The sequence below is a fragment of the Phytophthora parasitica genome, assembly GCF_000247585.1.
Source record: "Phytophthora parasitica INRA-310 unplaced genomic scaffold supercont2.22, whole genome shotgun sequence".
Taxonomy (NCBI): domain Eukaryota; phylum Oomycota; class Peronosporomycetes; order Peronosporales; family Peronosporaceae; genus Phytophthora; species Phytophthora nicotianae.
The window spans coordinates 880,013-906,531 of NW_008649008.1; the positions used below are offsets into that span (position 1 = coordinate 880,013).

Below are 26,519 nucleotides of genomic sequence, written 5' to 3' on the forward strand. Positions count from 1 at the left end.
TGCCAGGATGGAGTCCCTTCACTCTTCGAGCGAACGATTTCGACTTTATCCTGCAGGTCGCGTAGTTTCGACTCCAGCACGTCGATACGCTCCACTGAAATAGTTTCAAGGATGAACGTGTAGGCCACCACTCGTGACTTGCGCAACACTTGGATCATGACTGCTAGTTTTAGCTGGAAAACACCATCTTTGTGCCGCTGAAATGCGCTTGGAATGTTGGTCGCGTCGTCGTGAGCAGCATCCAGGAGATCTCGGAAGCACTATTTGGGGCCAACAACTTTAATTAGCTATCAACATGATAATTCCCACAATCGTTTTCAGCACAAACCTCAACGTAGTCGGACGCAGTGGCATCTGGGATGACATTGGTGGAATCAACATAGTCCTGAGTGTCGAGTTCTGTCGTGCACCTGTAGGATTGACAAGGTAGAAATAAACAAGCAATTCGTTACAAGAGTTAAAAAATGAAATTTACCATTGTTTCTTGCTCTCGCAATCTTCGAGCCAAACTCGAAGTTTCCCATTCTTTAGTGACAGCGAATACCGATAAGTCGGTGACGGGGATGGAGCGAAAATGGTGGTGCCTTCAAACTCTTGGAACTCTTGCGATATCGTCTTGGATGGTGATGGCGACGAAATATTAACAGGAATGGCAGCGGGAATCATTTCTGGTGACACTTCAGCACTCGTGGTAGCTTCAGCGCCTTCTGCAGAGGCAGTCGATCCACTGCTACAGTCGGATTTAGTGGCAGACATTCACGGAAGTATCGTACGAACGACTATAGGAGAATCTGGAAATTGAAGAATGACGTTTGCCGCTAAGGGAAAACCACTAAGGGGTACGAGTGGGCCGCCGGTTATTGAACCGTTGTATTCTTCACACTAGCGGCTATGCGGAGACCAACGGCTAATTTTCCCCGGACATTAACGTCTGGAGACCTGGTCACATAACTCGTCCTTGAAGGGGGCAGAAATCTCTGCTGGAAAACGAGTCACGTTGTCGTTTCAGCCATGATTCCTAGGGATAGAGATTGTTTCTATATTCAACCATTCGACGTGGCTGGGGTCGACTTGACGTTATCTAAACGTCAGGATTATGCAGCTATGCACTAGGGCTGCGCGGGGACTGTGAAAGCGTCGGAATGGTGAAATCTCGACTACATGTAGTTGCGTTAAGAGACTGATTCCAGGCAGCACTATCGGTTCTAGTCTCTCGTATTTACTGATGTCCAGCTGAAAATACGTGTGAGCTGTAAAAACAATACAGATCACGTCTCCGTTTTCACTACCTTCATCCTACGCGTTCACGTGGTCATTTCCCACTGGTTTTCATGTAAGTCGAAAACATGAAAACATAGTTGTCCACGCAAATAGAGCATGTCAGCAACACCAATTACGTAGTGAGACTAGAAATTCTGTGTGTTTAGAAGATTAAGACGGATGATGCAGTCGGGGTGGACAAAATTGAATTCATTTTCTTGTGGTTAATACCCGTACGATGCCATCGATGCCAGTTGTGACAGCATTGACGCCGAAGACAAATGCCGACTTTTTCCAGCAAATCAAGTCACCGCTTGGGATTGTTTTAGCTGTTGCTTGAAGAGGAATGACTAACGAGCTCTCGCGGGCAAGGTGAGCAGCCTTGACCTCCTCTTTCAGCTGCAAGATCACCGCGTCGCGCCCAGCAGCATCTTTCTGCAGCCTTTTCATCTCTCCTTCGAGTTTTTGGATGGTCGAATTCTGCCAGGATGGAGTCCCTTCACTCTTCGAGCGAACGATTTCGACTTTATCCTGCAGGTCGCGTAGTTTCGACTCCAGCACGTCGATACGCTCCACCGAAATAGTCTCAAGGTTGAACGTGTAGGTTACCACTCGTGGTTTTTACAGTACTTTTGATTGACGAAGTTGAATAAATTAGCAATTCGCTACAAGAGTAAAAAAATGTGAAGAGATTTACCATTGTTCTTGCTCTCGCAATCTTCGAGCCAAACTTGAAGTTTCCCCATCCTTTAGTGACAGCGAATACGGAAATATTGATGATGGAGATTACGCATTTCATTGGCTTAAAAATGGCTCGATTAAGCACCAATCATACGAATAAAAAACGTCCCGAATTTAAGATTCATTTAAAAAAAAAGAATCTGAAATGCCCAAAAAAACTAGATACAACATATCAAATCGACTTGTACAGGGGTTACATGGGTTACCCCTTTACAGAGGTGCTACATTCGTGCTACAGCATATTCAAGCCATGAGCTCCTCGGGCGGTCCGGACGGCGACGTGGTCATGGCCGTCACCACGCCCACTGCTTCTTCATCCTCTACCGCGTCGTCTCATTCACTTCCTACACGTCTGCTCTCCGTTGTGGCCGCTGGCGAGCTCCCCATTCTTCCTGATGGCGTCGCTGCGAGTAACTCAGCCATAGCTCTGGACGGGTTGTTGACCCCCTTCCTGCCACTCATGACGCGTCTCCAGAGATCACGCCGCGCCTGTACCACCTCCCACTCGCTTCCCAATTCGACGGCGTTGGACGCTACCCTTCTCCGCGTCGAAAAGGCCTCGAAATGGCGTCAATACGCCCAAGTGTTTGCAGATCTGACGCCGTCACAACTCCAATCGTCGGTAACTCCCGACGCCGTGGCCCCATTCCGCCGCTTCGAGCGCGGATCAGCAGCTGCGAGAGTGAGGATCGTATTGTGCGAGTGGTTGCTCGCCGCCGCTGGGAGTTTGGAGTCCAGCGAGCTCTTTTTGAACGAGATCTACCAGGAAGAAGTCGCTGCCATCCTCGTGCTGACTCTAGCCAGTTTCAAGCTCCAAACGCAGCCCATAGCAGCTCACAATCCTCTGTCTATCCAGGCGATAACTCGAAAGGCTCTAGCAGTGCCTGTGGGGCCCATTCTGCTCTCAAGACTGGCCATGAACGATCCCTCATGTGTCGAGCAGCTCATGGACGCCATCGTGGCGGCGGTGGTGGAGACAACAACGATGGACAAGACTATGGCACAGCAGGAACAGGACGCTCTGAGCTCCACCACGTCCGTACTAGAGAACCCACGCCACGCTTGTGTGCAGTTGGCCAAGCTGTCGCCTCTGTATGCGTCGAGACTAAAGGACAAACTCAGTGGACAGACCACATCGCTGCATTGTGCAGCCATAGCATTGGAACTGTTGACGATGAGCACTACAAAGGAGCTAAGTGTGTTCATGTACCAGTGGCTTAAGAGAGATGGAGCTCCTGGATCGGCGCTGAGGACGTACGTGCAGCTAGCAAGTCGTGAACATACGTCAGAGACTGTGGGTGAATTCCAGGAGGATGCGGTCAAGAACTTGACACAAATACGTCGGATGCTGCTGGATACGCTGGACAGCGCGAGCTCTAACGTGTCGCCGTATGAATTAAATGCGGCTCTAGGTGTTTGTGTTGGACTTCAGGTGGTTGGCAGCTTTCAGCTTACGGAACCGGAGCAAATTCGACTGTTGCAGAGTCTCGACAAGATTGCTGCGTCTTCAACATCGTCTCGTACAATCAGTCTGGCGTTTATCATGATAGTGCTGCTGTGGTATCCGCTCGCACCTGCGCTGAGCAAAGCACCTGGCCAGAGAGATGAACATACCAAGGCTGCAGTGACGCTATCTCAGCAAGTACTGGTTTCGCTGTTTCAAGCGCGTGATGCCGGTGCTGGACCGCTGTTCGTGGTGTCTGCAGTGCTGTTCTACACGAAAGCTCCAACGCTTGTTCCTTTTCTTGCGTCGGTGATTGGACTTGATGAAGACACGAGCAGTACTGGCGCGACTTCTGCTGGATGTGGGATTCAGGTGCAACAGGTTTTGCGTGCAGAGTATCTTCACGTTTTTGGCGATGTAATCCTCAAGCCGATCCTGACAGAAAACCTCCTGGCTCGTGAGGTGCTGACCTTCCCACCGGTAACCCGCGTTTCGGCGTCGGATGCAGTGTCATCGGGCTACGGACACCATGAGTTCACGCTACGTGGTCTGCACGGTTTGCTGTGCGAGAAATCGTTCTTGCGTCACCATCACGGGTATCGACTGGAAAGCTGGATAGCTACTCAGGTTGGAGAGCAGGTCGCTTTACCTGTCCACCCATTGCTTGTGAGTGTGCTGCTGGAGTGGATTGAGAACTACGTTATGGCCTTCGAGTATCCCGTCGCCCAAGCTCCTCGTCGACTACAGTTATCAATTGTCCCACTACGCAACTCTACATTAACAAAGTGGCTCGCGGCGCCGTGCTTGGGACGCACATATGATCCCAGTAAAGGACAAGAGCACGATTTAACGTGGGCACGCGGCGTGTTGGGACTTACGTATGCGCTGCAATTCAACCAGCGACTGCGTCATGCCACCATGGTCGCCGGAAGCAAGCTCAGCAGTCTGGTTTCACCGTCGTCTGTGGCTTCTGGTGCATCAGTTACGACTGCATTAGGACCTGGTGCTGATATCTGCCTGCACTACGATTTAACTGCGTATCCTCTCCGCAACATAGTAGTCGAAGCCATTACACACGGTGACCAAGGCGACGCCTTCGAGTATGTGGCTCCGACACTGCTGAAGCTCATGGTGGAAGAACACCCAGACATTTTCGATGCTGCCACGGCGTCTGTGTCATCGGGTTCAGCATTGCAGCTATTACCGCTAGCTTCCAGTCCTAGGGATATCGCAACGCGTGACTTGTCCGTCAGTTGGTTCCGTCGTCACCGTAAATGTGGCGAATTGCCATCGGTTCGCGTATCGCAGTCTCCTCCCTCCTGGACCGCAACCCAAGCGCTGCTGTTAGAACTCCAGTCAGCACCGATTGAAGTGGTGATGCGAGAGTTGCCTGTTCTAGTGGATGGATTCCTTCCGTATGCTGTGGTATCATCTCAAACCTCGACGACATCATGCCGACAGGTGGCTGCGTTCTGTTCACAGCTTGCAGCGTTGTACGAGACGCGTGCTCGTCGTGAACAAGGGCTAAACATCTCACTGCTGATGAAGCTGGTGCATGCTCTGTGCTTCCCGGATGCATTGTGGCGTCAGCAGCAGGTTCAGACTCATCAAGGTAGTGCGTATCAATTGCTAACGTACATGCAATTGCAAGAGGAGCCATTCCGCCTTGTGGATGATGCCCACGATGGCGTGTTCTGTCAGCCGGCATTGCTGCGTGTGTTGCTGAGACTTGTCCGAGACGTTCGGGCAGCAGCGAATGTCCATGTGTCGAAGTGTGATCCAAGCGTGGCACCAGTGGAAGGTACGAGTGGATCTTCGTCTACTACAACCAGTGTCCAGCAGCACCAGCTTCTACAGGATTGCTTGCTGACGCATGGACTTCTCAAGCGGCTTCTTGCACTCAGCTCGGAACCAAGCGACAACGAAGTGGCCGAAGAGAGTCGCGCTCTGCTGTGTGGACTCGTGAACGAATTGCTGGCTGCAGATGCTGAGATTTCTCCGTCTCCACCACGATTGTTATTGGCAATTCATACGCAGGGCTATGATACCTCATTAGTGCCTACGTTAGTCGCTAGCGTGCCGTCTTTGAAGCTTCTATGGGATCACTGGATGGCGGCAACGTCGTCTTCCGCCTCTGGTTCTTCGTCATCTCGCTCAGCTACACCCGGGACGAAGCCACTGATGGAGTTCGTAGCTGAAGGAGCTGAGAAAGACTTACCCAAGTGGCGATTCCGACTACGCGTGGTGCTGTCATTGTGTGCATCGCATCTCTCTGGCAGTCGACAGAGTGCGGCAATGCAACAAGCGCTTCGTGTGGTATGGAACAAAATACGCAATGGCGTTGGAAGCTCGGGCGACAATAGTGCTGGATACGTCAACCTCTTAAGCGAGATTTTGCCTTGGATTGTGGACGCATCTTCTCAGAATGCAGACCTCAGTGCAGAGCTGGTGCATTTCTTGCTCAAGCTGCAAAGACAACAGCAAAGTGGATCAAGTAAGGGAAGAGACGGTCGAAGAGCAGTCGGTGCAACCGGAAAACCTCAAGAGCAACGTCAATTGTTGGAGCAAGTGCTGCGTGACACGTACGCGTCTTTGCTTCAGCAGATCTAAGTCGTCCGAAGCTGACGAAGTCGTGCAGAGTAGGTGAGCTGACCATACTAACAAGTGCCATACATGTGCCTGTGAGGACTGTATCCCTAATTATGATGTGCTAATTATTAAGGTGGCTGCTAGTGACGATGAAACGCCCAGACTGTGCAAGTCAAACCGAGCCTGTTGTGTTGAGCTGAGAGGAATTCATGAATGGTAGAGCGGTGGTATCTCGTTCCGACAAGGTGTCCGCCACATCAGCAGCTACTCCTACAGGTTCACGGACTTACATCGCATCGTCGCCCGGAGTCTTAAGTCCAACCAGCCCGAGACCAGCTGAGACTATTGAGAAGGACACTGACTCGTGGAATGCAGTGAGCAGCGGTAGTGGACTCGCGTATTCGATTAAGGTTAGTGCTTGCTATTCCTACGTTGTCTCACTCGCGTTCACTCAATGTGGTGATGTCATATTAGACATTCGGGCGGAAGAAGCTTGTTCCTGACCGGCTTCATCCTCTCGGTGGCGAATCTCCACGTCGTCACCGTCATCTGCACAAACAGCGCCATTTATCTGTCGCTCCGGCATCAGGGTTTAGCCCTTACTTACCCCGTGTTACAAATGGAGCTCTTCCTGAAGATTCGGACGATGAAGTGATCCAGTTGAGGCGCCTTAATGCACATTTATCGTCGAGCGAGATAGTGGAAGAGTGGATTCGATCGTACCAGCTCGAGCGCGGGAACTTTGCTTCATTTGCTGTATTTACCGAGGTCAAGCTGGATGAGGTACAGGAAACGTACGTTGAGCAGGTTGGAAGGCCAAATGCAGTGGAGGCAGCAGCCTGTTGTGCAACGTTATTGAAGATGCCAGGGATCGTTGGATGCTACAAGGCACTGCTGGAGAAGATGTCGGCAGGGATACAAGCTGCCATCTACCTCCCTGAAGCTTCGCTCTCATCCGTCTCGGCAGATTCAACGTCACCGGATGCGATGGCTTCTCTTGTACAGAGTTTCTACTCTCGGACTCCGTACTTTGAACGAGTTCGTGAACTGGAGAAGTATCTCCATACTAGTCGAAGTATCATGGATCCGAACGTGCTGAAAGGTGTGACTATCGACGACGTCGCTCGGATCTTCCAGTATGTTCCTTTTGCTCACGTTCAGACAGGCCTGGTGAGGGTATATGCGACCAATCCAGCAATGTTAGACCAACTTATTATGACTCTGCAGGATCAACGAGGGCTGCTTTTACGTAGTCGAAGAGATGATAAGAGTGTGGATGATCCAGACTATCCTGTACACGTACCACTTGTCACGAGTGCCCAGATCTGTCGAGCTATCACTCACAACGCGGCGACTTTCAGCTCCAGTGGTCGAGATATGATCCTCTGCGCCATCGTGGACTTGATAGACCCGAATTCATTCCGTGACGTGTATCAACATTTCGATACTCATGGGAAAATGTGTGTTCTACACCATTTGAGCGTCATAGAGGGAATGGATCAGTTGGAATTGGTTGTTGACGCCTTGCCAAATGCTGGTGAGTCGCTCTTTCGATTATACCTCGCCACATGCTCAGGACAAGTGGGAGATCTACCGAACGGCAGAGGATTTGGAAGTGAGCCCAGCCGCAAAGATATGTTCTTCTCGAAGTTATTGGCCACGGATATGGAGTTTTTCTTTATAAGTGATCTAGCTGGTTACTTATCGGAGGCGCAGTGGCACTTATTGTCGAAGGAGTTTGAGAAAAACGAGAATGGACGCAAGGCTCGGAAGCAGTGTCGGGCCAGTATCAAGACAACAGAGTTGAATAGTGAGAGTGCAGACACAAACGATGGACACTCCTTGTTGTCTGCTTCTGCATCAACTGAACGCTTCCAGATGATCATGATGAACTACATGCGTCACCAGAATTTGTCCAGTGCCCAAGTGCTGCAACTAGTGGCAAATACATTCCTCTCGATGCTGGAGAAAAAGGAGTTCAGTCAACTGTTCGATAAATGCTGGGCGCAGTTTCCTCTCGACAGTCAGTGGTCCAAGGCTTTAGCGGTGGTAAGCGAACTTGAAAGTGGCAGTTCATCAGCATTTGATGTAAATCATGAGCATATTGCAGCCATCCGCTTGAAGATGTTAAAGAAAATCTTCTTGATGTTGACACGAGAGGAGAGAGCTACGTGGATGGACCGAATCAACGCGAAATATCCGACTGAGAGCTTCAAGAGGAAGATCCAAGATCTTAAAGATGCTGCTACCGCCGCGTTGAACACGCCACCGGATTTAAGTGATCCCTCGACACATATCGCTCGTATGAAAGCAGACCTGAAGATGCGGTGGCTGGAAGCTATTATGGATTGTCTACTGAACGATACAGAGAGCTCAGAGAGGTTGACTGCGCTCAAGCAGGCTCTACTACCATTTGCAGACGGAAAGATGCCACCGCCGCCTGAGCCTCCGCTACTGGTTAAGCCGACGATCGCATCGGTTGAGGAGATGCTGGATCAGCTAAGTGCTGCTGATAGAGCTGCATTGCTGGCAAAGCTGGCCCCGCCAGTAGAAAACGCTCCCTCGAAATCGGTAATGGTTGATCATGCTACTTCACCAGTCAAAGAATTCCTACAACCAAGTGTTCAAGCGGAGACGAGTACCTTTAAGAAACACGAAGTATACGCGAGCCCTGACATCCAGAAGGCATTGACGGAACTTCTTTATAGGCGATCTGAATCACAAGTGCTAGAGATCCTCCAACACGCACTCGAAGAAGAAAGCAGTGACGCTAACGTTGAGACTGTGGAAACTACTGGAGGTGGTCAAGCAGAACAAGCGTTAACCCCCAGCTTGTCGCGAAGACTAAAGCGGAGACTCACAGCTGTAAATGCTGTCGCTGAGCCGATTCAATGGCACGAGTACGTCAAAGTCGGGTGCCTCGACGTTGGCTGTCAAACGTACTTTGAAATCGAACAGGAATCTGACGATACCGTTAGTCCGCTTGGGCTTGGACTCCGTCAAAGTATTATCTCGGATCGTGAAACATCTCGAGCATCGATATCTCCACTTAAAACTACACTTGTAGTGCCATTAACATTGAACGCGCTGCTGGGTAAGAGCGCAACAGGAACTGGTGGGAAAGGTAAGAAGGAAAGATACCAAAAGATCAACAGCGTGGCTGTACCTCGAGCCATTTCTGGGCTCATCACGTCGTGGCGCATGAACACGGATCAACTCACCCAGTTCGCGAAAAAATCTCTCGCGAATGTCCTCAAGATAATTGGAGATGCATACAGTGAGGTGCTGACTGCTACGAAGCGTAAGGCACAGCAACAACGACTGCTCTATGCAACTCCACGTGGCAGCGGTCGGATGTTAACTCTCTCACAGATCGTGTACCAGTCGTTCCTTCACAGCTACGGACTTCCATCGATCGCGGACATGCACTTGTTAGCGTTCTCGTGTGCGATAGAGGTCTATCGTACTCAACATCTTCGTGTCGAGTACTTTGCAAGGTTTTGTTTTGAAGAGGTACCCAAGTCTGAGCTGACGAACTACTTGGAGTTTCTCGAATGCATCGTGTCGGATGATTTAGCAGGAACAACGATGATGTCGAGTCATCGTCCAGTTACGCCCACCTCTTCCAGTGGTAACACTGCAAATTCACGTAGCATGACTCAGCCAGTAGCCTCGAAGCGGTCGCGTTTTGTGCCTCGACTTAACGTTCCAGACAAGGAGAACTGGCTGGTCTCTCTTGATCGAGCGCAGGAGATCGCTCAGTTGTGCTTTCGTGATATGCGGAAGACAGCGGTGACTGCCTTTTGCGAGAATTTGGCGACGATCGCAGCTCAGGGAAACTCAACGGCGATTTTGCCACCTCCTGCTTCAGTGTTGCCAATAGCTGAGACTACAGGCAGCGGCGACCAGGTCTTAAATGTTGATCATTTACTCCAACTAGTGGTGGCTGAGTGGAAACTGGAGCAGATTCGTCGTGAGCGCCATCTACTCGATGCATTCCGTGCAGGAGACGTGAATGGCGACGGACAGTTAACGTCAGCTGAGTTCACGCAGATCGTGCTGTCCATCGATGCGTCTCGTGATATGGGTGACATTCTACTCATGTACAGTGATACATTACGCCGTACCGAGTGCGATCAGATAAACCCCGAGATATTCCTACAAGTCGCGCGTGAACATGAACTGGATCGAGTGGTGTGGCAGGGTGACGGAGACTTGTTCGGGGTAGTAAATGAAGTGACGGACATGGAAGCGACGTGGGCTCACGTGCGAGGCTTCTTTGTGGGGACACTGGAGGCTTTGTCTCGAGATTTACCATCCACGCACTTCCTTCGTGTGTGCGAAGGCGCTGGATGCGGCTGTCTCAAGTGTCTGCTGGATGGTTACGTCGGCTTCCAGAAGATGCGCCGCGAGTTTGCACTCACGCAGCATCAGCAAAGACACTCTGGCAATCTAGGTCGTCGGAAGTCAAGCGTTGGAGTGTCATCTCAGCTCGTATGGGCTCGCTTCTGGCATTTGATGCGGCAATTACATGATGCTGCAGCTGAGAGTGACGGGATCGTGACCCCATGGAACGGCGTAAAATACACCCGAGAGCAACCAGTGCTAGCACTTGCTCCAAGATCTAACAGCCGTCGACGAGACTCATTGCCAAACTTCTTGTTCCCTGACACCGCGCGAATAACCGCAAAGATGAGCCACGTTCACGACCCAGAAGTTTTTGACGCCCCGACAATCCACGCGCAGTTCGAACATCTATTGAATACTGTGTCCGCCAAAGACTCAGAATCCACACCACGCTCGTTGTAACTTTCTAAGATTAGATACCCAGAGTTTTTTTTTTTTTTATTGTTCTCCAATTATGGTGGTACTCCAGAAGTAGTACGGAGCATGAATTGAGAGCTGGCTGCTGTAAAACAGGCGGCGGAAATGCCTGAGGAGTCACCGCACAAGATCGAACGAAGCATTTCAATATTTTGACCAGAGAAGCTTTTTTTAAAAGCGTAACATTTTCCGCGCGAATACAATTATCATCCTCCATAGTAAATACACCCGTCCGTATCACAAGGCCTATCCATATAAAATACACTAAAAGGGTAATAAAACACATGAGACAACAGGGAAAATACTTATAACATACCGGTATGGATTACAAAGACCAAATCAAGTACACGAATGTGATTGGCTGAACAGCTTACCCGGGCGCTCGCCCGGGGGAAATCGCAGTTTGTGGATGTTAAAGGAGTGGTATCGAATTGACCGCTCTTAAAATTGTTGTCATAAAACATGATACTTAATGAGTATCATCGTATCGTATTCTATTTCGTTTAAGGTTATACTACGTAGAATTTTACGAGCCGTACCGTCTAGTCAAAGCCGTAGATCGGACGACCTTGGCGCTTGAGAGCATAGACGACATCGCGCATCGTTACAGTTCTTCTGTTAGCGTACTGTGTGTACACCACAGTGTCTTGTACGAGATTCACTACGAAACGCTTTAGTGCAGCCCGAGCCTCCTCGTATATCACAGCGGACATTCGGATCACCCCAGCTCGCCGAGCAAGCCGGCGAATGGACTTCTTCGAGATCGCGTCCAAGTTATTATGTAGAAAATATGGCTGACGTTTGAAACCACTCTTTGCCTTGTTTTGCTTTTGGTCTGGCATCTAGGCTGGGACATCAACCCATCAAAAAATGTCAACCCATCAATAAATGTTAGATGATTTTAAAACTTCTTGATTTCATCTAGTGATACCTTCGTGATGTAACCCTGCTAGCGACCACAGTTGCGAACTGTGGTCGCTATCGAAACAGGACTAATACACGCCTAATAAACATTAATTTTAAAAAGAGTCCGACGTTGAATAAAGCTCCACGGTCCTAATTCATAATGCAAAACGTATTAGCCTACTTATTGGCTGCTAATTGGTGGTCCAGTGAGTAAAGGTCCCACGAAGTATACTCTTGGCACGAGTTCGATCCCAGGCTGCGCCGCAGCTACAACACTACCTAGCCAAATGACTACCGGTATTGGATATCTGCTTGTACCGCATACCTACTGGAAAACCGGTATTTTGGAATTAGTGTAAAACCTGTGTAATGCCTTCGTGCCTATTATTAGCTCGATACTAAAACTGTTCACTTTGTGTTTGTATTCTTGACTTAGTTTTGTATTGCTGACTTGGCTTTTGTAAGAAAAACCGGTACAAATACGGTTTGTGACAGCCAATCGGCGACAAACGACAGTTCTACGAACTGCGAACGTTATATTAGGTCCGACAGCTCATTCGCAAAATTGCATCGTTTCGCTAACCCGCCTCGGCCACGCCCTACTAATGGGCTGCCAGGAGCCAATAAACAAGTATTGCCCCCACACTAAAGCTGCATCCATGGAAACTTCTTCTACCATGTCTCGTTACTTGATCTCCCCTCTATCTCGCTCTGTTGGATCGATTCATTGGATACTCTACACACATGTATGGAGACAACTACATATCAACCGAATAATGTTATTTTTGGTTGGTTCCAGTGTTCCTTTTCCCATTATATCGAGTACGTATGCACAACCTGGCGCTGTTTCTGCATCCACAATAAACAGAAATCCTTCTCCAATTCAATAAGTTTCGCAGCTCCATTGTCTGGTTTGTGATAAGTGTTACCGCAACCATAAGTACGACATTACAACAGGTAATTTGGCAACTCTGCACTTAAAGCGACCCTAAATAAGCGCACCAAAAAGTTCTGAAATAGTGTCGTTGTATCGCGAGTTTTCACCTACAATGAATTCGACGTTCTCTATTATTATTAATATTTAAAAGTTTTAATAACGTAGAAATCATCAAGGTGGCCCCAAGTTGCCATGAGTCAAACGCTATTACTGTGAACGCAATCATGGCTAGCCACTGCGTTCAATACAAGGAGAAGCAAACGCGGACGTGCGTGGAGGTTGCACAGATACAGTTCAACTTGAGTCGTTTCATCGTATATCCCGGTCTACCATATGTAAAGAAAACTGCACCATTTCCTGTTCAAATTGAGAACTCCTCCATTTAAACGAGAGAAATTTCAATGTGACGGGATCTTCATCTAGTTGACGTTGTTGTATTATATGGTCTGTTCTTGCCTTTTTGCCAGACAAAAGTTCTTTTATTATGTCTCGTATTAAAAGTTTACCAATACAGTATCACTGTTGGACGTTGTTTTAATGAATATCTCTCTGGATCAGGATCATGTAGTACCATTGCGCTCGCTCTCCGGGGTTTAGGGGTACGCTAGATATCAATTTATGCAGTGCTTGAGCGGACGGAGTAACCTAATCCATTACGTCCGTCCACAACAAGAGAAGGGATGATTTGCAATCAATTCTGATATAAAATTGTTAGAATATAGTACGAGAAATAGTACGAGAAACATGATTGGTACCATTTACGAGACCACAAATAGAGATCGATCAGTCGTTTATGTTGGCTCTACCATCCAGCAAGTCAATGACAGATGGTCGACTCATAAAAGCGACTACAAGAGATGGCTTGAGGGAGAGAGCAACAACAATTGCTCAATATTTCACTTTTTTAAGCAATATGGCATTGAAAGTTTCGATATTGAGGCAATAGAAGAGTATGAGGTGAAATCAGCAGATGAGCTGCGCCAATTCGAGCAGCTTGTTAGTGATAAGACTAATTGCGTGAATAAAAAAAGAGCATCGACCGGGTTGGATCGATCGAACTATGATAAACTCTACTATGAAAAATATCGAGATATGATCAATGAAAAGATCAACTGTGAGTGCGGTGGTATATACACTCGCAAGAATCGATACGTTCATGTTAAGACAATGCGGCATCGCGAGTGGCAATCAACTCAATGAGTCACTTCATTTTTTTTTTTTTGAGTTCCGAAGTTCCTAAACATGATTTGAGCCAGTTCCATGTCACCGAACCGACGTAACATCAACTATTATGATCATGGTAGGTTTTATACATTATGGGGGACCGAGTTCCCAGTTCCACAAAAAAAAACGCAGCACTGTCTCTCTATATCTTCTTTCTCTTCTACCCCTACCCCCTGTCTATAAATTTTATATATATTACGTAGTATATACAGAAGTAAAGGAACCCCGAGCACCAACGGAAGATGTCAATGTAACCACAGCCCTTCGAGTTATTAAAATTTGGTTCCGAAAATTTTGGAACCCGGGTTCCCACAATTCATCAAATAATTGCAATTCACTATTAAATTGAAGCACCACAGCAGCTCTAGTAAGTACGACATCATTTTGGAACCGGTTCGGAACGCGGTTTTGGAACCTCGGGACCCTGACTTTAGTTCCGCCTCTGCCGTTTTCGCCGTTTCAAGTATTCTTGCTCAAGCTGATGGAGTCGATCGAGTGCTGCAACTGCAGTGGGTCTTCTCGACGGATCGTCATGCATCAGGAGCTCCAGGAACTGTGTTCTCTCTCTCCCCGTGTCATACCAACTTCCGTAGACTTCACCTCCACACGTTTGGATCAACCGCCCAACAGACCATACGTCCACCGCAGTTGTGTGAATACCATCGCTGAAGATCTCGGGGGCGTGTTCGGCTTCACTCAGGTGGTTGCCGCTTGGTGAAAGCTGTGGAGTTTGCGCGGCGTCCATGAAATCTATCAGGAACCACGAATTGTCGCCATCGCGACTCTTGATAACATTCAGCCATCGAATATCTCGATGCATCCACGAAGCAGCATGCAGCTTCACCAATGCTTGCAACACATTTGCGAGCGCGCGAAATAACTCCACAAGATTTGCTGGTCTTCTTTCTTGACCACGTGGCTTGAATATCAATCGCATTGTATTCTTGTCTGCATGATCCAGACGATCGACGTTCGGGATGGCGTGCTCTTCCAACACCTTGTACACCGCTTCAACATGGTCCTTTGCTCGTTGAAATAGCGCTTTCGGGAAACACTTGACAACGCGGGATGGCTCGAGAAGTATCCTGATCCCTTGATCTCGAGATATTGCCCTGTACTCATCTCGAGCGCTTTCTGGACACGCACTTGCAAGGCTCCGTAATAATCGTGCGACGTTCAAAATTGCCAGCAGCAAACGACATCGTCCTTCCAAATGTTTGAGATCATATACTCCCAACTCAATTGCGTCCACTTCATCGTGCACACGAGTGATAGCATACAATCTAACTTCATAACCAACGGCTGCGTATCCGAACAAATATGGAGCGTCACCGTAGCTCCAAACAAGCTTCTCAAATAACTCGCGCCTCGGCGTCTCCATCTGCTCTCCAGGGGCCTTCTCCTCACCGCGAAACACGCACACCGAATCCACAATGAAAAGGTAGTCGGGGCGACCTGTTGACTCCGATCGACTTGTATTTCGATCGCTCTTGCCGATGCTAACGAAGTTTAATACGTGGCGGATCAAGTCGTCCCAATACGAGACGAACGAATACTTTGTGTCACCAGGATCCACGGATTCGACCACACGACTGCCGATCTGATACAAAAACTCCACACAGGGCTCCGCGTTGTCGATCCGAAAGAGCTTGTCCATCAGCTCCGGAGTCGCGGTCTTCTTTTTCGCCAGCCAGTTGGCTCGAATCTGCTCGTGAAGAGTGATCTTCACTGGTAGCTCATGTTCGACGAATTCTGCCAGCTCTCCCAAAGTGATAAATTATGCAGTGCTATCTGACTCATGCGAAACTCGCTCACCCATCTAGCCGTCCAACCTTGGTCAACTGGCGGAATCAACAGTGCCAGTGTCGCCGCGCTTTGCTGAGCTTCTGGGAGTTCCACCAGCACGTGAATCTCTTCATCTCCGGGCGTGAAACTCGGTCCAAACAACTCCTTCTTGTTGAGCTTCACGATGGACGCATCTTCATGTATTTCTTATCGACATCTCCTTGCAAGAGAGCATCCAAGTTGTCGTCATCTTCTTCCGCGCCAAGTAGAGCGTCAATTCGCTCGCGTCAAACTTATACCGCTCGCTGTATCGTTGCTTCGCGAAGATCTTCTCCTGCAGCGCGCTCAATTCCGCATTGCTCGCTATCTTCACGGGAAACACAGTCCCTTCGCCGTATACCGCGCACTCCTACTCGACCTCTGTCATCTTCGTGCGGAAAGTTCTCGACTGAGCAGCAGCACACATTCACGCAACACACCGCACAGTTTTAGCCAATCACATCACTCCAAAATAACTAGGTGAGCATCGCGTTTGCTGCGCTCCACTTGATGCTAAAATAGGGTCGACACTTAAAATTGTGAATGCACAATTTTAAGCGACGCCCCCCCCATCTAAGCCAAAAAATCGCAGTTCATTTAACTAATTACGAAGCACGAAAGCTTCGGTAGGCTGTTTAATGGGCCTTTATCGATCCTTTATTACGCTCGTGTTTCTTTCTTGACTGATTAATTTGAGCCCGATGCTTGTCGCACATGCGGTAAGGCTGTCCATCTTTGCGAATACCGCATGGACTGGTACAGTTGTATGAAGCGTACTCGCATCCACCTCGGGTACGAATCTCTGCCAGAAGCTTTTCACGCCTGACCTTGGATTTTGCGTTTATCATATTTCGATGCTGCATGGAATGAGGTTCTCCATTTCTTTTTATGGCAACCTCGTTGAAACATCCGTGGAGTACACACAGGCAGGACCTGCGATGTCGCTACGGTGACAATATCGTCGGTGCTCCTCGCAAAAAGCGTAGTTGCCACCGTTTGAGCGCTTTGCAAGAGAGTTCTTGCATCCAGTTGAATACTTGCATTGTCTAGATTGGCAGAGCATACTGCGAGTAAACTCTCTAATTGTGATTTTCCCCTGCCAAATTACCACTAATTAGATCTTAAACTGACCACCGAAGTCATCGGAAGGATACATACATTGTTGTGCCATCGTCGCTGCCGCTCGTGCAGGTCGTTCGGGTCGTGTTGCTTCGATGGGCGTACCTTGTCTTTGCAGTAACCTTTCGGTTGAGGAGGGATACTTTTGTTGGTCTTGTTTACAAAATTAGACCTAAGTTCCGAAACAATGAACGTTGTTGATGCCATAACATTAGTACGTTTTAATTTCGCCGTTTTAGCAGTGTGTTGGTTGCGAATAGGATAGAACGAGTCCATTAAATGTTGTCATCTTGCTCTCGTTTGCAACGGCTGTGATGACAATCCCTTTACATAATGGGGGTTCCCTGTGATCGTTTGCTTATAAGGTTCCCGGAATATAAGGTTCCCGGAATTTGTGATGGCCAAAGCTTGGCCATGCCATACGAAAATGCGTCGATGTGGTGGTGATAACAATTGGTAGAGTTGGTTTGCGCGTTATTGGTGGCTGTAGCACGTAGTTTTAAAGCAGGTGCACAACTAGAACACTAGAAATGAATATTATAAGATAGAAACTATTTTTTTTACAATATGACATCTAATTGGGTGGTAATGGTTAATAATTGCTACTTGTATTCACTATCTCAGGGACAACTGCATGTTGTGAACAATTGCTAAATGTTTCATTTCTTGTAAAATTGAGAATGTAGATCTTTGTGTGCTACAGACAAGATCAGCGACGCGCAATGCTTCTGCTCTAAAGTACGATTCGCGTTCAGGTGAGATTTTAAGCTTTTCTAAACTCAAACGATGTGTGAGTACTATATCGTCTCGATGCTTAACACGAGAGAGAGCAACATAAGCAAAAGATACATTTGGTAAAGAGTTTGAATGAAATACGACTTTTGAACAGGTAAGACCTTGCACTTTGTGAATAGTCATAGCATACGCATGACGCAGTGGGATTCCACTTCTAACGACTTTAATTAAGCTCACTTCTCGCACTTCCCCACGATGTCTCTTTTGGGATGATTGGGATAATTTTTGGGACGTTTGGCAAGAAAGACGGTCCAAAGTACTCGTCAAGTACCTGCACCAGGACAATGGGAAGCTCCAAACCACACACAAAGATGAGATCATATACAATCGCATTTGTTCCGTTGCATAACCCTGCTGTTTGGTCCACGTTAAATGTTAATGAAACAGGAGCTCCAATTGCTAAATTAACTGCAGTAGGTATAACACGATCTCGTGTCGAAACTTTTTCTTGGGCCTGTTCTAAGAGAGCGTTCACTGTACCTGTCGGAATTTCTCGATTTGGTGACAGTTTTTTTTGAATAACTTGGTGGAGTGATTTAGGTGTACAACAGGAAAAGGGCTCGTTCTTAAATTGGTTTCGTTAGCGTCATCCACGTCTGCGTTAAGGAAAGCAATGTGCTTAGCAGTCTTCACCCAGTCAGGCATGCTATCTTTGCTGCGGAATCTAGTGTTAAACAAATTAACATCTTGTTGCGTGGGAGATTTATCCCTTAACCTGCGTAGTGCTTCAAACCATTCAGAGTCATTTTTCCTCTGTATTGACTACTTAAGGAGCACACGCAGCTAATTTCTTCCCAAATTTCGCGTCCTTTACGCTGAATGTCATCTCGTATTCTATCCGTAGATGTAGCTAAAGAATACGGAATAACAGGATCTAATTGTGCACTATCTCCGGTAAAATACACATCTCGACCGCCAAATTTAACTTCATTTTGATCAGGCCAAATTCTCGCATTCTTTGATCTATCCAATATAACATACCACAAGATATAACACTAAATTCATCAATTATTACGAGATGCACATCCTTAAAGCGTTGTTGCAGTGCTTGTAGTTTTGTAGAACCGCTCTTTTCAGTTGTCAAAGGTACGTAGGGTCTAGAAAAAACATTTTTAGCAAGCGATGCAAAGCCTAGTGCCGAGCACAGTGTTTGTCCCTTAATATTAAATGCTGCGGTTCCCTGATGTGCAAGCAAAAGCACTCTTTTTGAATTTAGTCGAGTCCTTGAGGTTTCTTTAAAAACACAATGTACGTCTTTAACAATATGCTTAATTAACCAGCTTTTTCCGGATCCTCCTTCACCATGCACAGTGGCTTACATGCTGTATTGTTTAGTACGGAACTGTAGCGGATACGCGACTGCTTCATGGCCAACGCAAAAGGTGTCCACTGAGTTTCGGCCATAGTTTGAATATTGTCGGGTTGGTCTCTACCATCATCAATCGGGTAGCGGTATATTTTTCTAAGCGTATTAGAATGATGTGAACTTACATTTGACAGTTCTTTTTGCTGTTTAGCCCATGGCCTTACATATATATATATATATATATTATTAAAATCGTGGGCTCTGAGTATATCTTCATTGGTATAACTATGTCTGGGTGTCCATTCAGTACGTAGACCGGCAACAATTCTCCTATCTCTCTCGACTTCCATTTGATAATCGTCGTAGTGTTCATCAGGACCTTCAACAAAGACATATTCAGACGGAGGCAAAGCGGTGCAACATTTACTTTCGCGAGCATTCTTTACAAGATTCAATTGATGTTGTCTCGTTACTTTCAAATTTACTTCTACTGTCAATTCACTATTTAATGTAGCCTTCTGTTCCTCATTGAACCGACAAATGCATTGATCATCCGTGGTGGGTAGGTCATTGAGTTTTCTCCATAGAAATGGCTCTGCATAGCAGTAATTAGGACTTGACGTGTCTGGGGCCATCCAAGGGGACAAAGCGAATTACTTGTGGCTTAGATCGTTTTCGTATGTATCCTAAATTATCAATTCGTTTCCAGTGCTTCACTGTACGGCTCATTTTTTCTACCACCTCGTAATGCTCAACAAACGTAGCGTATGACATTGAGTTAAAAGGATCTTCGTGTGGACGAGCCATGTAGGCTTTTTCAGAATGCTCGATTTTAATAGGATCAACTTGATTTTGAATGACAGTAGTTGCGTAGCAATCGTTTGCAAATTTTCAGGTTCAACTCGATAATACCGCAACGGATGGCGCAGTACCTTAATTCTACAGACTTGTCTAGACTTACCATACATTTTCAGCTCTCGAAGTAATTTAAAGTACGCTTCTTATGCACTGACCTCTCGAACCGCTAATATAGCATTAGCTACTCTTTTACGAATGGCGTAGTAAGGAAAAGCCTTATCACATCTTTTGACTGCTGCAGCTATCGTATTTCGAAATCGCACGGTATCTGGCTCCGCTTTACTAATGTAAGCCGCTGTATATTCGGCAGCTCCGTATGCGTTTCCTATCATTTGTATGTCCATATTTGCACGCCAAGTCGACAGTAGGTTTGGATAGAATTAGTTACTGATGGTGACTCTCTTTTCAAGAGTACTTTTAGTGAAGGGGTGCCGTCAATACCAGATTTTACGTCAATTTCAGTATGCTGCTGTAGAGGTTTAGGGAAACCAAACCTACATGTTTCTGTCTTCTTTCGACACGTAGATTTGTCGTGGCACACATGCTGTTGCACGCGGTGAACCAAGTGCGATAAATCACATTGCCACTCTGCTGATTTTTCAGTTGGAGGACGCATCGCCAGGATATCAATATTATTTGCACGAGAGGCTGTGCAAATAGCGCAATAGCAAGATGCTAGTTCCTCCATTCATTTTGTTAGTACTGAAATGTATTTATCAATGAAAGCTGCCAATTGAGTGCGACCGTGTTCTTTTTTTTTGAGAGCTCGAGGACGTCCGTAGCGTCTTTTATCCACAACAGTGCATGAATATGTGGTGACCCTCTTTGTTGAAATTCGATTCTCCAGAAGTAGTCAATGATTTCCCCTTACGGTTTGCGAGGTCCACAAAGAACATGATCAAAAAACGCTTTAAACCGTCTGCTAAAATGTCTAGCTGCGATATCTGGATTCTCTCTCAAATATTTTCGTCGTTCTGTTGACGTAAGATGGGCTGCCTGATGTAGTTAATGCAGGATTGCAAGTCACAAAAAAGTCTGGCCACACAGTATCAGCAGCACTAAGGCCCGTTCTCAACCGAAGCGTTTTTCGGACGCATGCGTGCTAAACAATCCCTTTGCGATTTGATTGGCTGTGCAATCGGCTAACAGGCAGCACGATTTGTTCGAGTTTTAGCCAATCAACGATCTCCCCTAACCTAACAGTTTTACTGGTAGCAGTGTTTTATAGTCAAGATCGCAACAACAATGGCTCTGTATACCCAAAGATCTCCAAGCGGACCTAAGCGATTCCCTGCTGCGCGCCAACGCCGCAGCCTGAAATCCGACGTTGAATTCTGCAGTCTTATTAGAGAATCTCCCCTGCAAAGAATCAGAACCCACCGAGGGAGCGACAGTTTGCTGAACCTGGGGAAGTGCATGCATCTGCTGAGGAGGCTCCTGGGACGATGGGGCTTGGGGAGGAATATTCATCTCTTCTAGGAGGGGATCCTGGTTTTCCATCGCCGCGCTCGTTAATTGCCAGTAGTTTGGTAGCAGTTTAGCGCCAGACTAGAATTGCTAGAACACAACATGACTGGCTATTATTCTGCCAATATTAGTCAAGTATTTTGAATTGCGATGTTTAGGGTACGCATGCAACGCATGCGTCCCTCTGACGCTTCGGTTGAGAACGGGCCTAAGCGTAAGGAAAAACGTTGGCCATCGTGTTGGAAGAACCCTATTGCCTATCATGCTCATGAGTTCATCTCGAACACTTGCCCAATACAATCCACTACCTCGGACACTTTTAAAATAAGGTTTAAGAGACTCAAGATATTGTAGAGCTGTTTTTGAGTCTAAGTCAATCGGCAACTGTGTGGCTACATTCTCAGTGTTGTCGAGATCGTTTTGTGAAACAGATCGACAATTTACACGTCGAACAAGTCCGTCGATCTGGCGCCGTTGAACAAGATTTAAACAAAAAAAAGTTAAAGTTACCGTGAATTACGTATCGACGGTCGTGCCATTTCATTAGATGAGAACAATACTCGGCAAGATTGTATTCGTGAAGTCGATCTTCATAGCCTTCTATAGGGTTTATGTCTCCTTCTCCATTTGGGAATAGTGTTGGGAAACAATTCTGCATGAGCATTTTGGTGGTGTATTCGTTAACAGCATCTTTCTGATGTGATAGGTCGCCGATTGGGTATACAGTCTCTCCAGCAACAGCATTGGCTGCTTGGACTATACGATGGATCTCGGTCATGTTGTCACCGCTGTCTGCGGTCATTTCAAAGGTTTCTAGAAGGTCAGCACCATTGATAGCGTCGGATTTGTCAGTGGTTTCAGCTGAGCTAGTCTAAGCACAATTCAGACTAAGACCTGGTCGTTCTACCGACCTGGTGCTTGCTGCATCCTGTTTACAGTATTGCTGGCTGCCTTGCGTCTCACCGATGCTCTGTAAACTTTTTAACGCTGCGGCCTCCGATGGTGTAATTTGTAGCGCTGGGATGCCATCATTTGCATCGTGGTCAGCCAGGTTCTGAAGATTTTCTTCTGAAATCTCGATGTCCTTGTAGAGTGGATTGTTATTTCTCAGCCAAATTAAGGCTTGGCGAATAAGATCAGGACGAACTCGAAATATTCGCTCCCCTTTGTCGTTTTGAAGCCTCAATAAAACAACTCCACATTTCGGGAGGGGATGAGTTAATGCATTTACTACGTCTTGCACTGGATTCCAGTAATTCACAGCGTTGCCGCGAGTAAATTCTTGACCATCGCAGTATAAACTCAAACAAGTCGTGAACGAAATTCCCAAACCGACAAGTCGAGCTTCCAAGCGATTCAACACAGCCAACTCTGGAGGAACTTGTGCAATGCGAAAACCCGACGCACGACAAAATTTTGGAATTTGTCCTTTTCGAAGCGAAACGTTGCACCTACTGCATAGCCATATTAGTTTTGCGTCCGAGCTGTCGACCGCACTGATACCCTCTGGTATTAGGTCGCAATGACTGCCCTCATTTCGTAAAGGATCCAAGTATGAATCGACTTCATCAAATGGTCTTCTCGTCATTTTTGACGCGTTGGACAGCTCTCCACAGCTAGCACAAACGAGAAGGAAAATTTCATCCACCTCGTAGTAAAAGGCTGCGCCATCCATATTAGATCTAGAGAGGGACGTTGAATTACGACTACTATACCTTAAACGCCAGGTGCCAATAGTCTCTTTGTTGATTTTTTCGGCAGCTTCTTCACATTTGGGCAACCTTGAGCGACGCGGTTTCTTTGTTTGGTTTCCGTTGCTCTACGTAGTCTTGCCAGCATTTCTTTAGCTTCCAAATTGCCTAATAGACACATTCCTCACTTCTTTATGTGTTGGCGGTCGCCATCTTGCAAAGCCGCGATCAGTTTACGTGCTCGCTTCGCAGATTTTGCTGTCTTGGTCACCATTCTTGAAACGAATTGTAGTAAAATTTATGAATCTTTTTTTTTGTTCCTTCAAACTATCATTAAAATGCAACGGGTCAAATATTAAAGAAAACGGAGATTGAAGTAATATGTTATTACTTACTACTTCAATCTCCGTTATTACTATTTATGGTTGGCAAAGTAAGGTGAGATATGCGTTATGAAACGATTACCTGCTGAATGACAGCGTTATATTCAGTTTATGTACACATGCCATTCGAAATATAACGGCGGTAGCTTGCACATCAATCGAAATATAACGCAGACTTCAACCACCGCAGTTAAAGCACATGCTCAAAGCGGACTCTCGGCATTTCAGAATCCTCCGCGGAGCCTACACGTCACCTCCGTTACTATAGAAGCTGATCCCAATCACCTCAATGCCGAAGCCACGACACGAGATTTGGAAGTTGTTCACCGAGACCGTGCCGCGAGTTATGGGGCAAAAAGATCACCCTGCCGCACAATGTAACGCGTGCAAATTTGACATCAGGAACGCGATGCCTTCGGGAAACATGCTACGACATGTATTGACGTGCCCTGGAGTTGATGAAGAAACCTTATCGCGCTGGAAAGAGTATGACGTGGACCGTCGACATGCCGCGGCGGCGAAGATGGTTACACCGCCCCCCCCCCCCCAATCCAAGAAAAGGAAAGCTAACTCAATAACTAAGCAATTGTTCCCAACTCCTTGCTCTTCGCCGGCCACCCGCAGCGCTCGCAAAACACCACGTTCGGCTGGGGCCCAAGCATCAACGCCGCTCTCCGCCAGCAAAAAGATGGTCAATTTTCTGCGAGTTGCTATGGGTTTCTATTCTACTGAAATCCCTTTCCGAGTTGTCGAAGAACCAAGTTTTCAAGCTATGTTTGACTACAAGTTACCATCACGTCGCCAGTTGTCTGGTAATTTATTGGATATCGTGTACTCCCGCGAAAAAGATCGTGTTATATCGCTGTTGAAAGAAGGATCAGATTTGGCAATTGTTTCGGACGGTTGGACCAACATCAATGGTGATAGTATCGTTAATTTGTCCTCGTGAATCCTCGCTTTCCGTCAGTGTTCTGGAAATCTATTAACACGGTGGCACACATGCATACTGGAGAGTACATTGCGGGCAAAATTTTGACTACGATTGCAGAGGTTGAGCAGACTGTTGGTCGTAAGTTAATATCTTCGCTTGGGACCGATAACGCCCCTAATATGAAAAAGGCATGGAAAGCTGTAAAGGCCAAACGTCCAGATATTGCATGCGCTGGGTGTGCTGCGCATGGGATGAACTTAGTGATGAAGGACATTCTGAAGCTGGATTACTTCAAAAGTGTTGTTAATGACGCAAAAATACTGGCGCGGTTTTTTAAGGACCGTGCCGCATTGCGGTATCTCTTCCGCGAGAGGCAATCTCAAATGAGGAAATATGGTGAACAGCAAGGTGAAAAGCGTCGTCGTCTTTCCCTCCCGGTTCCCACTCGCTGATACACACACGAGAAATGCATCGGGAATGTCGTTCAAAACAAAGACATAATTGCTGCACTTTTCTCCCGCAAAGATTTACGGAAACGCTATGAAGGTGCCGAACTGGATGAAGCAGATCGAGTGTTCAGTGATGCTACCTTCTGGAACAAAGCGGAAGCAGCCCTCGAGCTTCTCAAACCGGTCAATGCTTCACTGTCTGTATTTGAACGCGACGAGTCCAGCTTCTCCACAATCTTCAACACATTTGATACTTAAAAGGCCCTTGATGTGTACTCAAAACCCTTTGAGGGATGCCCTAACACGGTACAGAGTGCAGTTGTCGATATCTTCAGCCACCGCCGAACCAAAATGTCCACGCTGACAGCACAAGTTGCGACCTTACTGGATCAAAATCTGACATTGGATGCCCTCGGAGGGTTGTTACTGTCGCTAATAGTGCTCGTTGGCTTCTTCGCGCCGAACGCCACAGCCTAGTCTGGATTGCTCGAGTGGTACGGCTTCTCTGCGTTAAGAGCTCCGTCAGCGGCTGCAGCATTGAGGATTCGTGGTCGAGGTGCCCGCCAGCACCACCTCGTGCAACTGGCTCTTGGGCGGCTATGCGGCACGCAGATCCTTCCCCACGGGGTCATTCGTCGTGCGGAAGTCGTCGCTGCACAGGCTCTCGAAGCGCGCGTGCGTGCTGATCGAGTTGAACTCGATGGTGTCGAACAGCGAGTCGATCTTGATGTACGTCTGCGCTGACGACAACAGGTTCCGCTTGGCGCGTTAGCATACCGTGTTCGGTCGGCGCAGCGCGCGCTGGTACTGCGTCAGGTTCTTGGGGTGGTGGGGCTTGAACTCCTGCTCAAAGTACTTCACCAGGCGGTTATCAGAGTCCTCTCCACCTAGGTGTGTGTTGCCCGCCGTCGCCTTTACCAAGAAGATGCCCTCCTCGGTGTTCAGCATCGAAATGTCGGAGATGCCGCCGCCCAGTCGAAGATCAGCTCGTTCCGCTCGTCGCCCATCTTGTTCAGGCCGAATGCGATGGTGGAGGCTGTCGGCTTGCTGATGATTCGCAGCACGTTGAGCCCGGTGAAGGCGCTAGTGTCCTTGGTGGCCTGGCGCACTGAGTCGTTGAAGTATGCCGGCACCGTGACAACGATGTTCTTCATCTCCTTGCCAATGTAGGCCTCGGCCAGGCATCTTGATCAGTCTCATGGACGAGTTCTTCACAGGCTCGAGAGTCTTGAAGTGCTTAGAACTGGCAGTTACATAACTTGATGTAGGCGAAGACTCCACTGCGCACTTAGTTGAAGGTGTACGCGTGGATAGCAATGAGGATACACAGTGTCAGCATGAAGAACAGCAGCCAGCGCGCAGTCAGCCGCTTGGGTGCCTTACATCGAGAGCGAACGTTTAATATTTTATTGTATGGTTGTACTTTACGAATCTAGCGCGGTATGTAACTGTGGTATACCCAAAAGCAACGTGCTTTTTAAAGCAGCAAATCAACCGCGTATCTAAACGTGCCATTCATTTGCCAACCCTATTACTATTAGTACATTGTTAAAAAAATATTAAAAATGACAATGATCTCGTTTAAAAAATTGATGCTTAGCTTCTTTTGTACAGATTAACAATAGAGCAGCCAAAACCGCCCAATTACGAAGGATTTCCTGTTGAAATCGTAGACGAAGTGCTTTGCAGAGAGGAATACGGCGAGGAAGAGGCGGCTACGAGGTGTAAATGCCTACAAGATCCGTCTTCGGCCGTACGGCTTAGAATTTCG

At 47.4% G+C, this 26,519-nt stretch overlaps 8 protein-coding genes across 8 annotated transcripts in view; 3 read left to right on the top strand and 5 right to left on the bottom strand.

The window, feature by feature from the left end:
* Nucleotides 1-169: 169 nt before the first annotated feature.
* PPTG_10694 (hypothetical protein) lies at nucleotides 170-756 on the bottom strand (the record flags this gene model as incomplete). Its single annotated transcript, XM_008906099.1, has 3 exons — nucleotides 170-277; nucleotides 329-410; nucleotides 476-756. 3 exons carry the CDS (start codon nucleotides 754-756, stop codon nucleotides 170-172), a joined length of 471 nt encoding a protein of 156 aa, XP_008904347.1.
* Nucleotides 757-2,251: 1,495 nt separating this feature from the next.
* On the top strand, nucleotides 2,252-6,055 carry PPTG_10695 (hypothetical protein; the record flags this gene model as incomplete). Its single annotated transcript, XM_008906100.1, has 1 exon — nucleotides 2,252-6,055. The coding sequence occupies one exon, from the start codon at nucleotides 2,252-2,254 to the stop codon at nucleotides 6,053-6,055; it is 3,804 nt and encodes a 1,267-aa protein (XP_008904348.1).
* Nucleotides 6,056-6,243: 188 nt separating this feature from the next.
* Nucleotides 6,244-10,843, top strand: PPTG_10696 (hypothetical protein; the record flags this gene model as incomplete). Its single annotated transcript, XM_008906101.1, has 2 exons — nucleotides 6,244-6,444; nucleotides 6,509-10,843. The coding sequence occupies 2 exons, from the start codon at nucleotides 6,244-6,246 to the stop codon at nucleotides 10,841-10,843; spliced, it is 4,536 nt and encodes a 1,511-aa protein (XP_008904349.1).
* Nucleotides 10,844-11,400: 557 nt separating this feature from the next.
* PPTG_10697 (hypothetical protein) lies at nucleotides 11,401-11,700 on the bottom strand (the record flags this gene model as incomplete). Its single annotated transcript, XM_008906102.1, has 1 exon — nucleotides 11,401-11,700. One exon carries the CDS (start codon nucleotides 11,698-11,700, stop codon nucleotides 11,401-11,403), a length of 300 nt encoding a protein of 99 aa, XP_008904350.1.
* Nucleotides 11,701-14,161: 2,461 nt separating this feature from the next.
* Nucleotides 14,162-16,152, bottom strand: PPTG_10698 (hypothetical protein). Its single transcript, XM_008906103.1, has one exon. It carries the CDS (start codon nucleotides 15,580-15,582, stop codon nucleotides 14,356-14,358), a length of 1,227 nt encoding a protein of 408 aa, XP_008904351.1. The 5' UTR covers nucleotides 15,583-16,152; the 3' UTR covers nucleotides 14,162-14,355.
* Nucleotides 16,153-23,657: 7,505 nt separating this feature from the next.
* PPTG_10699 (hypothetical protein) lies at nucleotides 23,658-25,006 on the top strand (the record flags this gene model as incomplete). The annotated part of the gene is made up of 4 exons (XM_008906104.1): nucleotides 23,658-23,745; nucleotides 23,952-24,059; nucleotides 24,417-24,437; nucleotides 24,846-25,006. The coding sequence occupies 4 exons, from the start codon at nucleotides 23,658-23,660 to the stop codon at nucleotides 25,004-25,006; spliced, it is 378 nt and encodes a 125-aa protein (XP_008904352.1).
* A 339-nt stretch (nucleotides 25,007-25,345) lies between these two features.
* Nucleotides 25,346-25,902, bottom strand: PPTG_10700 (hypothetical protein; the record flags this gene model as incomplete). Its single annotated transcript, XM_008906105.1, has 3 exons — nucleotides 25,346-25,483; nucleotides 25,526-25,795; nucleotides 25,858-25,902. The coding sequence occupies 3 exons, from the start codon at nucleotides 25,900-25,902 to the stop codon at nucleotides 25,346-25,348; spliced, it is 453 nt and encodes a 150-aa protein (XP_008904353.1).
* A 336-nt stretch (nucleotides 25,903-26,238) lies between these two features.
* Nucleotides 26,239-26,519, bottom strand: part of PPTG_10701 (hypothetical protein) — a gene marked incomplete at both ends in the record, with an annotated part of 1,373 nt that continues 1,092 nt past the window's right edge. The window contains one exon of the mRNA XM_008906106.1: nucleotides 26,239-26,250. Coding sequence (XP_008904354.1) covers nucleotides 26,239-26,250 — 12 coding nt within the window. The remainder of the gene's footprint in view (nucleotides 26,251-26,519) is intronic.

Coding starts and splice junctions, on each gene's coding strand:
- PPTG_10698 (XM_008906103.1), bottom strand. CDS start 15,582: ATGGACAAGCTCTTTCGGATCGACAACGCGGAGCCCTGTGTGGAGTTT.